The 12,854-nt window shown below is 38.9% G+C and overlaps 2 protein-coding genes across 2 annotated transcripts; one reads left to right on the top strand and one right to left on the bottom strand.

Moving 5' to 3' along the window:
* Positions 1-389: 389 nt before the first annotated feature.
* On the bottom strand, positions 390-2,342 carry LOC113069988 (homeobox protein Hox-A13a-like). The gene is made up of 2 exons (XM_026243132.1): positions 1,591-2,342; positions 390-1,438 (listed from the first exon to the last, which is right to left on the bottom strand). The coding sequence occupies exons 1-2, from the start codon at positions 2,270-2,272 to the stop codon at positions 1,191-1,193; spliced, it is 930 nt and encodes a 309-aa protein (XP_026098917.1). The 5' UTR covers positions 2,273-2,342; the 3' UTR covers positions 390-1,190.
* A 7,403-nt stretch (positions 2,343-9,745) lies between these two features.
* Positions 9,746-12,309, top strand: LOC113069987 (homeobox protein XHOX-3-like). Its single transcript, XM_026243131.1, has 3 exons — positions 9,746-10,172; positions 10,824-11,056; positions 11,366-12,309. The coding sequence occupies exons 1-3, from the start codon at positions 9,806-9,808 to the stop codon at positions 11,900-11,902; spliced, it is 1,137 nt and encodes a 378-aa protein (XP_026098916.1). The 5' UTR covers positions 9,746-9,805; the 3' UTR covers positions 11,903-12,309.
* The last annotated feature ends 545 nt before the right edge of the window (positions 12,310-12,854 follow it).

The raw sequence follows: 12,854 nt of genomic DNA, 5'->3' as shown, positions 1-12,854 counted from the left end.
TTTTCTGTATAGATTTTTATTGAGTTCATTTTTGCTTTCATGTTTTTATATTAGCCTATATTATCAATACACATACGATCTGTGGAAAATACATTTTAATACAGGCAAACGAAAGGGAATGAGATATACACTGATACGTAACAGATTATTGTGTGGGATTTAATATGTCCAATTATTTATTTTCAAGCTTTATTCGATTTAATTAACAACATGACCAAAGCCAGCCGCTTCACTTACAAATGCACATCAGAAGATGGCGCAATTGCTCTATAATACGGCTGAGGTACGCAGTCACCTAGTTTTCGCAGGCACTCGAGCGAAATTCCAAATGCATCAATTCTCGTTTCAGTCTATGGACAAAATTTTTTAAAAAAGTATATTCATACACCTTTTACATGCACCTTTTACAGTCCATAAAGTTGTGGACACCATCCAAAAGGTTTATCAGGCTGGGCTACTTGCTTGTACCAACTCCTGCAAAGAGCTAGTCAACGTGTTAAATCCAATTCACGTTCAAGTTTTGTATTTCTGCCATTTTAATGGTTAATATTATCGCGTGGTTTGATGTTTGAATACAAAATATAAATTACGTCACCATATTTTTCTTATGAATAGTTTATTAGGACGCATTTTGCTCAACACAACGACAAAACACAATTAAGGTAGGCTACTCTTTAACACAAACACACAGTAAGTCTATATTGTACATTATTTGGCACAAATATAACCACGGATTGTACATGGCCTTAATAAAATACAGGCTCCATTCCTGATATACGCCAGCATTAGACGAAATTTCATGAACTTGAGACTCCAAGTAAAGCATAATTTCAATTTTAATCGACACTGGATGCGATGAAAGAAAAGTCGTACCACACTGTAAAGAGTTACAGTATCAATATCCAATGTATTTCTCTCCACTAGATATTTTGGTGAGCAGAAAATAATCCCAACAATCAAACTTATCTTTTGACCGTCTTTGTCCTGAGTTGGGAATATGGCCATACACCGTGTGTAGCCCAGAAATGACTCACCGCGTCACCATCAACCATGTCCGATCCAAAGTGGTCACTTCAAAGCGGTAGTCCAAGGAAAACAAATCTTCGTTAAACGTCTATAATTACATAGCCTTGAGTGCGTGTGGGCCATCGCTGTTTAAAATTGTTCAAATGCATTTACACAGAGGAAAGCTAACTGTTGCTTTTTAATTTGTTGACGACCCTTTTCTCCTTGACCCGTCGGTTCTGGAACCAGATAGTAACCTGTCGTTCAGACAGGTTGGTCTGAGCAGATATCCGCCTGCGTTTGTCCTTGGTGATAAACTTGTTTGCGTTATACTCCCTTTCAAGCTCCTTCAGCTGCACTTTGGTGTATGGAACACGTTTCTTCCTCCCGCGGCGAAAAGAGCTACCGTCTGCCCCTCCGTGAGACCCTGCATCTGAAGATACAAATTAGAATAAAAATATCCAAATTTGTTTAAGGATGTTTTGTTATACACGCAACATGATCATATTGTTTTGACAGCTAGAAGAAATGCATTAATACTATGGCTTTTATTTTGTTTGTTACATATTCTGACATAAGCCTTACCTGGTAATGTCGATTTCCAGACGTTTCCCGTCTGTGGCTGCTCTTTGGTGCAGTAGACCTGCCCGTTCCAGCCACCGGCTGTGATAGCCCACGGTTGGTAACTCTCCATTGGTAATAAGGACTCATGCCGGGGCTCAGGCCCGCTCATAGCCTGGACTACGGGCACGTCCAGATAGCTGGGAACTGGCTGATACGGACTCGAGGCGTAGCTCGAGTAGAAGGCAAACTCTTTGGCGCGCGAGGACGTGTAATCTTCGCCGGTGGAAGAAGACGTATCTATGTATTTTTCCCCGTAAGGTGAGGCAGAGGCGGGGGACTGGGTGCATGTCTTCAGACCTCCACCGCCCCCATGGTGATTGGACATTCGGCCAGGATAGTATCCGCCGCCACCGAAATATCCGTAGGAAATTGAAGCGCTGGCTGAACCCTGGACGGCTGCACAGGGGCTGCATTGCTTCCCAGTCTCACCCGCTCCAGCGGCTACCACGTCGCTTGACGGATAAGCAGCGCTGGGAGCAAGAGAGGCAGGGTGAGCCATCAAATTCCTGCACGGGCTTGGCGAGAAGTTACCTCCCGTGAACCCTTCCATATTCTTGCCGGTGTCGTCCAAGCCGCCACCGTTATCATAGAGAAACATGACCGGGTCAATCCAACGCGGGCGGAGAAGCAGTGACGTTGTCATAGCCCGTCGGACATTGAGACGTATGGCTCTTTTTTGAGAAGCCCCGAGACTGAAAAAGAGAAGATAGTCGATTCCTCGAGAGCCAAACTACTCTGACGCACCCTGTGCATAACCAGAATCACGCCTGGATTGGCTCAAAACTTGTCATGTGATATGTAAACGAGGACGATAATCAGCTCAAGTGCTAACAATTAAACCGAGCACAAATGCAGTGATGTTAGAGGACAATATGTCCAACCTATGTCAAAGGATTTCATCTATTTCAAGATGCCCTAAAAGGTGAAGGGGATGCGTAAGTATATAAACGGGAAATGGCGAATGTCCTCCAGCTGTGGTCCTTCATGAAATGTAATCTCTATATCCACTTTATTACATTTATTTATAAAACCAATGTTGCATGAGTGTTTTGTTATTTAAAACAGCCTTGGGCGCCGGGGTAAACACTGAACGAACATTGCGTAATTTTAATTGAATATCATTCCCTTTATTTTTTGCTGCTATTGTGCAGTCCTTGGTGGCCCTTCAATCAACTTAAAGATTACTTCAACCGACACATCAAAATGATAATAATAATAATAATAATAATAATAGGCTACACACACATTGTGCCTCATGTTAACTGCTTAATAAAGGTGTTAGCAAGTTCATTGTCAAAAAAAAAGTTACTCTCGAAATGTTTGACTAATTTCTAAACATCCTTAAACATTATTGTATTCATTCAACACAACTGTAAGAATTGCATGATGCAATACAAGTGTGCTAAAGCAACGGTTTAACGGTTAACAACGATATCGACAGGTTATTTTCAGGATACTTAGAAAATTGGTTGCAACTGATGGCAGTTGAAGAAAAAGGTCCAATTTGAGAAGGTGTCATGAAGTCCTGCTGCGACGGTTTCCGTTTTGTTTACAAGATGTGGAGACAGAGAACACCCCTCTATAAAACTGGGCATTTTACGTGCGGGGCCAACGCGTCTGCAGGCCAAGGTCAAGTTGAAAGTTGCCGCCTGGCCGCGACACTATGCCTGTTGGCCTATTCAGACTTTGATAGCCAGCCTAAAAGCTTACAGAAGAGAAGAGTTGAATGGTGAAAAATCTTTGGTGAATAAGATACGTCACAGAAGCCTTTACATGGCCTGCCACTTGGTATCATCGATGTAAGTGAATCTGTAAAGAATGATTATACAATTTAACTCTCTTTACTTTCGATTTTGTATTTTAACCATTTGAACATGGATTAGAATGCATCTGTTTTTTTTTGTTTTTTTTTTAAGGAAACCATGTTTTTAGGTACGAATGTTGAAAACTAAATGGTAGCCTATTGTTTTGTATGAGCGCCATGTTTTCTGACTGATCAAATGCAGAAATAAAAAAATCAACACATTCTCTTTTTGGTTCTTATGTTGCATGGAAATTGTGATTTTTTCCCCCAACAATAATAACAATAACACTATGAATTAATGTTGTTAAATGCAATTCAATATATTTAAATAATGCTGATTACAACACTGTGAATTCGAAGCAAAACGCTGCCACGAGTAGTTTTGTAATATATATGTATATAATTACTTTTGTGATGTGTAAAGCTACTTTTTACCTCGGACATGAGCTGTTTGCTGGCTACACAATTCCGTGCATGTGAAACGCTTTCTATGTGCTTTTTCGAAGACGATATAAGAAATAAGCCTGTACACAATAGTCTAAGGTGTGCAATCAAATTATGAATGACAAAATTGACATAATTTAATTGTTTTATGTACATTTATTTTCTGATTATTCCACACTGCCAATTAATTCGCATTAATAAAATGTGATGGCAATGCAATGATGACAAAATTTAAAGTGAACGCATCTATTGTCTTTTTCAAAAGAGCCTGCAAGAATAGCCATTCACTACCAATTAAATTTCCAAAATAAAATGTTTTTTGTTGTTGTTCCACACAGTACGGGTTAAATTATTATCTTTAAAAACGAATAATCTATACGTGTGAACTGAAATTGGGGTTTAACAAGAATTTTTGAAAACTAACTTAATACTGTGTGGTGCGCATTGCGTATAATTGTGTTATGGTTTATGGACACTATATTTTGGATAACCATAATATGAGATAAATGTGTGATAGACACTGAGAATATAGGAGAGTAATAACACATTTCTTATATCACAATGAAATGTACCCTCATGTTTTAGGATTTTTCTTGTTTAGCCAACAACGTATGTCTTGTATTCGACAACAACATCGAAAGGGTGATTAGTTGAAAACTAAAATATTTTAATGTTATATTTTTTTAACAATAATGTTAACTTTTTGACTCAGTATCATCTGCAATTAATATTTTAAAATAATCATTTATAATAAATATTCCGAAATCACAATAACCACAAACAACATTTAGCCACCCCAAAGAATAATGAAGCCATGTGTTTATCATCACCTGTACTGGGAAAATTTACAAATTGATAAGAGCCTAAATTGAATTTAATATTTGGGTGAAGATGCACGATGCACTGAATCAAAGACGTAAAGTGCATTTCATTGTAAAGTGCAATGGGCATTGCTCAATCACCAAACATCTTCAGTGTACTAATTATTAGTTTTTAGTTAAAACAACAAAAATAATGTTAAATAATGGTACACTGACAGATTTTTCTTTCCTCGATAAGAAAATCTAAAGATGTTGCCTTTAGTTTTACAAGTTATTGCTCGCATGTAAAAATTATGGTCCATTGATGAATGCCTAAAACGAAATAATCAACGGTACTGATGCACAAAAATCATAAAAAGCAAATGCAATATTTTATCTAATTTATGAATAAAGTGAACACTACAGATTTAAAATTCACAATATATATGCTGTATTTATTTGTGCAATGTTCTAAATCGCCTACAGTGACATTGGAAGAAATTCAGATTCAGATCAGAATTTGCATGCAGAAAATAAGAACCCTTAATGAATAATCCAGGTGAATTTTGATGGGGAAATATATATATATATATATATATATATATATATATATATATATATATATATACTCTCACATTTTAATACTGTTGTCAGTAATGAAGCCCTTTGAAGAAGGAAGGCCTTGAAAATAAGGTAGGCTATCTCTCCCTCTCATTTTTGATCAGCTGTTTAAATAGACACTTCCTTAAAACTCATTCTATTCGTCTTTTATTTATCCAAATACATTAATAAAACACAAAATTTAACATCTGAGTTAAATACAAATTCGAAGCATTCGTTAAATACAAAGTTCATAACATTATGAGCTGCATTTAAGACAGTGGAATCCTTAAAATGAATTGAATAAATGATTAATTAAAATGAATTTCACGCGCATAACTGGGCAAGTGAGATTTCCGAGATTGGTTTAAATTTGCGCTGCCTCTCAAATTAAAAAGCATATTATGATAAATGGTTGCTAAACTGCAACTATTCTGACTTCCGGCTCTTTTAAGTAAGATAAGCGTCCTGTAGTTGGCCACTGGATCACTGCAGACGAGTAAGGTGTTTTTTTTAACAGAATGTACTTTTTGTGCAATAGTTCTGCTTAGAGCATTAAATTACTATACGTTTTTGCTAACACTGGCCACATACAAAATCGCCCTCTGAAACTTATAAAATAGGAAAGTGGAGTTGAAGTGGAGTCGACAAGTGTCACACTTTAAAAACTGGGTCAAAACAACCCAATAGATGGGTTTGTCCATATTTCACCCAGCTTTGGGTTGTATTTAACCGAGGATGTTTTTTAGAGTGAGCATGGTCAAGTTCAAGTTGGGCACAGCGTTTAAACCTCTAGCGGAAGTTTGGCACTGTAGGCGGATTTGGTGCAATCAACGCGCGACGTGTCCTAAAATTCCCCTCTGATCTGCACTCTCACCCGAATTATGGAAACTGCAACATCTTGTGTTATTTAATCCTACTAAACCTGACAAGGAAAAGGACTTGTCAATAAGAAACCACAATCATGTTTATTTAAGTGATTCCATTATACAAAGAAATTATTCCATAAATCAACCCAGCTCAACCAAAGAAAGCAAACACGCATGTTGCATGGTGATGCATCGTGGCCAGGGAGTCATGACACTGGAAGTGAAATCATTTGTATCTTCAACAACATGATGCTTGTCTACACCACAAAATGCATGACTTACTGATTAGGCCCACAGGTGACAGTACATCCTGTTCACTTGTGTAGCTGTAAGTGAATGCAAATGACAAAACATGAATATTGCTATTCATGTGGGACAAATATAAATTGGCATACACTACAAAGTAAAATGGTAAACGTACATAAATTTACTAAGATACTATTCGCAAAAGAGAATGAAAAATACATTATTGTTTAAAGTACAAGGACGCCTGCAAGGACCGCCCATAAAAAGGTTTATTGGCGGTAAAGGAATGTATACAATACAAGACAAGGAATGTGAATCAGGGACGATGTTTGTGAGCTATAGTGAGCCCAAACATATTGATGCAGTAAAGGAAAATAAAATAGCTTTATTAACAATTTTACGTATAGGCTTAGGTTCACCTTTTTTCTTTTATTACCTTGAGGATTGGAGGACAAGTTGTGCCCACACTCTGAACATTACAGAAAAAGCTTCATTTTCTGACAAATTCTACAAAACACAGGGATACAGTGAATGCTTAAACTGATATGCTGCACATCTGACGACCTTTGTTGTGAGAAAATAGTGAAACACAAGCACTTATGTGTAATATTATGTGTCTGTCTGCCACAATAAATGAGTCTGTCTCCATTAATCATGCTCATTACAATGCAATTATTCTTTTTAAGTTTGTCTTTCTATAAGAATCTACTTAGTATTACCTGTGCATTGAACATTTCTTATTTACATTATTCTTTAATTACTTGTGCAATTAATATTTCTTAGTTAAATCATTATTTCTAACCCTATATGAGCTACAGGAAAGCAGCCGCAGTTTACTCTGCACTGTTTCTCATTTTATTTTACATTTTATGCACTAATCATATTTTATTCGTTAACATTTATGATATCTCACAGGTTCTCGTCAGAGTAACACAAATGTACAGTTTTTCCTTGTCAATAAAGAACACCAAAATTGACCATTGAGAGAGAGAGAGAAAGAGAGAGAGAGAGAGAGAGAGAGAGAGAGAGAGAGAGAGAGAGAGTTCTTATTTTTTCCAACAGGCGAGGGCGCACGAGGACAGCTTTGACGATTGTGTCACAAGGCCACACAAATAGAACGTCTGACGTCACTCTCTAACATGCGTGTCCCATCCTCTCCGGGGTGCGTTTCCCCAAAGCATCATTAGCTAACTATGGTAGTTAGTTACATTGAAATCTATTGGATTTCCTATACGCTAAACAAACAGGGGTGAGCATGGATGACTGATGAGAAATTAGAAGATGGGGATGTTAATCTGCATATAAAATAATAATCACCGTTCTCAACAAAGCCATTGAAACGAAAAGCTTCAATATTCCGAATAAGTTCTAACCCCACTAATCAAGTCTTACACTGACTGCTTGCTCTCTGGCCACTTGCTCGCTGCAGAAAAAAAAAAAACGGGTGCATTTTAATTAACTATTTTAATTAACATAATTAAAACAAGAAATAATGTATTTTAATGAAAACATCAGGGAATATTTTTGTAAAACGTCTCTTGATTTTCAGAGAGAGTGTGGTTTGCGTGCAATAAAGATAAAGAAGTCGAAGTAATTACATCCCAGTGGCTTATGATCCTACTCCTGTCTCTGTGGTGCATCATTGGTGTTGTTAAGTGCGGTTATAAGGAATAGCCACACAGTTGTAGCGCGCTTTATTACGCCACCAAAAACGATGAAAGCGATTTGGGTTGAGAAGTAATATCAAGTTAAAACCTCCCAAAGCTATATTCTTTAACGCCATTGAACTTCATCACAGCTTGTAGTGAATTTTTACTGCCTGAACTCCGACATCAAAGCGGAGGAGGGAGCGGCCTCCTCCCTGAAAGCAAGCAGTGCGCTAGATTATCTTTGCATACGTTACAATACTCGTCTCCTGGAGCCCGAAACTCATAATTCTTACTATCATTAAAGTGTTGGTTTTGTCAATGACCAAGAATCAGAAGAGGATTTTGAACTTTGTCCATTTCAGTCTGCTACCAAGCTTTTAACTATGTAAGACATGAAGATAAAACTCAATGTAATCAACTATGAAATAAAACAAGACAATGATACATAAACTAAATGTACGTTTTTATAAAGAAAATGGTTTGAAGAATAGCATAAATACATAAAAACAACTCATTTTCACTTTGTAATGAATGGTAGGATCTGAAGACCAGAATGTTATCTGTTCCTTATTAATTATCGAATTGTGTTTCATTTGATATGGACATAAATTAAATAAATATTCTATTAAGTGTTTAATAAATGTGATTATAGACTAATCATTTGAATCCTGGAAAGTTCAGTTCAGATTGAAACATATTTCAGAAAATGAATCTGGACAGCTGCCTCCCGCCAGTAGGCGGTGAGGATATATGCATTGTTGGCGCGGCTCAAACAAATCTAATTAAATGTCAAATAGCCTGTTATTCTTACTCTTGGTCATGAGGACCTGACCTTTTTGCACTTTACTTGACACCACTTTGGAAGATCGAGTTAGGGCGGGAGACAGAGCGAAGGGAAGAGAGCGTGACTGAGTCTGTGCGCTGGAAGAAGAAACGATGGAACTTGTACACTTCAAATTACGCTGCTGGCGGAGAGACAGCCCTCCTCATCTGATCCCTCATATTCCCATTCAGTCTGACGTCTTCCAACGCGCACTGACTGTGTTGATCGGAGAAGAACATGTGCTAATATATTCCGAAAGACTGCCATATCCAAGAGGGCTCAGGACAGGGAGATAATAGATAGGGTTTGGCCATATCTGCATTCTATCACATTACTGAAACCCTTGACTGTCCGTTATGGACATTTGTTTTTTTTTTCAGCCATCAAAAAAGCGCTCAATCACTTTTTCACTCATGTGAGAAGATTAATTAGCTAACCAAATCATCTGAGTTCAGTAAAGCAAAAATGGTTATCAAATTGCCCCAATATCCGTAAAAAAACTGTAAATGCACTATATATAGTCAAATACTTGACTATCTGACTTACAATCAAAAAAGTGAGACTATCTTGTAACTTAAACGTGTAAAACGACAAGCACACACAAAGTTTAAGTTGGTGCATCTTTCATGCCTTTTGTATTTAGCTGTTGGTGATGTTTTGTGCTATAGGCTTGAATTCACCTTTAGGTTCTGCTAGACTCTCCCCGGTCTGTTTATTCACACTAAATCGACGTGTGGCGTCACTGCGCCCTCTGTTATGACGACTGCCCTATTAAGAATGACAGCGCGTGAGGAGAGAGAGGGCAATGGTGATCCCTCCCAGAGTTCGCGTAGCACTCCAGGCGCTCGCATCGCACAGCTTCTCATCTGCTTTTGCCGCTCCAAACTGTTTTACCAAGCTCCGGAAGATCAGGTAGCCTACTTTGCTCTCGTCTAACGGTTATGGACAGCGCCAAAGACATGCTGATGCGCGCCGAGGGTAGTCAGGTTGGCACACTGTCTGCCAAAAATGGCTCTAATTTGACTGAGGCTACTGGAGACCCCATGCGCAAGCTACCGGACAAACCGATTAACCAGAACAGACTAAGCCCCGTGCCTTATTCTCAAATCCTAGTGGAGGATGCGACAATAGGACAACGTAGCGCAAAGTACGGAGATGTGACACTTGCTAGCAAGCCATCTGCGCCGGAGAGAACCCTGTCAGACATCCCTAACAAAGATGCCAGCAGCTCAGATGCGGAATCAGACCTATATGAGGAAATAGATGTCAGTTGTACCCCAGAGAGCATGGATTACCCGAACGGACAAGGTAAAAACTGCAGCTCATTGTATTCTTGTTTATTTGTATTTATTTATTCTCCATTTCTTCCCCTGTTTCTAAACTGAGTGAATTGATTGAGTATACAATATATATATTGTGGGGAGAATTGCTGCTGGCTTGCTATTACAAAAACAATGTTTATGAATGTCCATTGTCTGTTCATACCTTTATGTTTTATTTTTTTTTAGAATTAAACGTATTTAGAATTAAACGCCTTATTTGGAGTAAAGAATGAAGAATATGGCTATTTTTAAGAATGCATAAATCAACAAAGGAATGATTCTAATAAATTCCCTCGGACGTGCAAATTCAGTTGAATGTATTATCAGTGCAGGTTATTAATTTAGTTTATATTTTTGGAAATAACCATAATATGTTCAGAGATTGAGACGGCATGTTTTGTTAGCTTTTCTTCACTGGACACTGATTTTTTATTTTATTTTTTATTTTATTTTTTTGGCTGTTTGTCCGAAATATCAGTAATAGGCCTATTAATATATAGCATATATATATATATATAGATATATATAGTTACATATATATCGCAAGCAATGCAGTATGAACGCTATATTAATATATCGGTAATCCGGTGACCTTGCAATGTATGTCCTAAAATGAGTAATGTTTATTTTCTGTAAGGACTGGCAATGGGCTCGCCGACCCACGGTAAAGAAATCGGTGTGGACAACAAGATGAGCTCAGGCCACGGTGCTCTCAACTATGGTTCTGACCAGATGCGAAGGTACAGAACAGCATTCACAAGGGAGCAGATAGCACGACTGGAGAAAGAGTTTTACCGGGAGAATTACGTCTCTAGACCACGTAGGTGCGAGTTGGCAGCTGCCTTAAATTTACCGGAAACAACAATAAAGGTATGTAAGCTACATCCCCAATCTATTTATTTTGATAAAGGTGACCTGGTAGATTACCAACGAGTTATGAGTGTAAAAAATAACCCTGCCAAGATTGCACCATCAATATGAGCAGGCTCATCAATCGATTTAAAAAAAGTACAATAAAACAATTCTACAAAATATGTCTGACCTCTTATTATTTGATTAATTATGGGACCATTTCTCTTGGTTTATTGCTAATAGAAACGGGCTTTGCCTACATGTAGCTATATAGGCCTCAGCCATTGCAATATTACTTTATGACTACTTTGCCACTTTTGGTTACAGGTTTGGTTTCAGAACCGTCGCATGAAGGACAAGAGACAGAGGCTGGCAATGACTTGGCCTCATCCTGCCGACCCCGCCTTTTACACCTATATGATGAGCCATGCTGCAGCTACGGGAAGCCTGCCCTATCCGTTTCAGTCTCACCTTCCTCTACCTTACTATTCTCCACTCAGCGGTGTGACTGCAGGTTCAGCCTCTGCCACAGGAGGTCCATTCTCCAATCCTCTGCGCTCGCTGGACAGTTTTCGGGTGCTTTCGCATCCATACCCGCGTCCTGAGCTGCTGTGCGCCTTCAGACACCCATCCCTGTACCCCAGCCCGGGTCATGGGCTTGGTCCCGGGGGAAGTCCATGCTCCTGCCTTGCCTGTCACGCTGCCAGTCAGTCAAATGGGCTCTCACATAGATCCAACAACGCAGACTTCTCGTGTTCGCCCACGACCAGGACTGAGGCCTTCCTCACGTTCTCGCCAGCAGTCATCAGCAAATCATCTTCAGCGTCTTTGGACCAGAGGGAGGAAGTGCCACTAACCAGATAGGACGGCAGCAAGAAGCCACTTTTCTTTTGGTAACATCCGGATCCGCTTTGGGAACTTTGGCAATATTTAATAAGTCATGACATGAACTACTCAAAGCAGCTTGCGCATCTCGAAAGCAAGCTGCTTTAGTTAAGGTTTCGAAACTATGGATGTTTTCCAGTTAAGAAGCTATATGTTGTGCAGACGGAGTCTATTTATACACTGTCAGGCCACGGACTTTTAAATAATCATTGGAGAAATTAGATACTGATAACAGAGATAGGCTATCATATCAACGCAAATACATTTTAAGTAGGCTACACCCTATCAAGAAAATGTGACATAGGAGACAAGGATGACTGGATAGCGCAAAAATCTATCATAATTTATACTCTTTCATAGCCATACAAATTGACCCACATGCAGCTTCTTCCACATTAAAACGATGTTTTTCATCTAGTTTTTTTTAACAAGGGGATTTGTTAACCGAGCACGGCTGGCTCATATTCCTCCTCCACGAACACCCGGTCCCGGTAGCACATCGAAATGTGCAGATGCGAGGGGAAATTAAGGAGTGATGTATTCGGAAGGGAGAAATTTTGAATGTTGAATTAATGATAATACTGCACGCTCAGAGACTTGTCTGCCAAACCGGTAACAAGGCGCCAGGGGAGCGGATTAAGAAGCTCCATGCGAGGCTTGCTGGCTTGACGGGAGAACACGCGCTAGAGATCCATTGGACAATCACATGCGGCAAATTGGGGCAAGCCAGAGATGTCTGTCTTACCCGCATACCGTCAGCTGAATACCCCCAATCCCGTACCGTCTCTTCATGGCCTTGCTGTTGTCCTCACCTTCACTCTGAAACAATACAATAAACATACATACAAGTAAAATGATAAATCAAGCATAAATTGCCCTAATATTTATGGACGTCATCACATGTGGCATTATTTATTGACCGCAATGTTTT

The sequence above is a fragment of the Carassius auratus genome, unplaced genomic scaffold (assembly GCF_003368295.1).
Source record: "Carassius auratus strain Wakin unplaced genomic scaffold, ASM336829v1 scaf_tig00002643, whole genome shotgun sequence".
In the NCBI taxonomy this organism is placed as follows: Eukaryota; Metazoa; Chordata; class Actinopteri; order Cypriniformes; family Cyprinidae; genus Carassius; species Carassius auratus.
The sequence above is the reverse complement of the archived record's forward strand: the minus strand, read 5'-3'. Positions and strand labels throughout refer to the sequence as shown.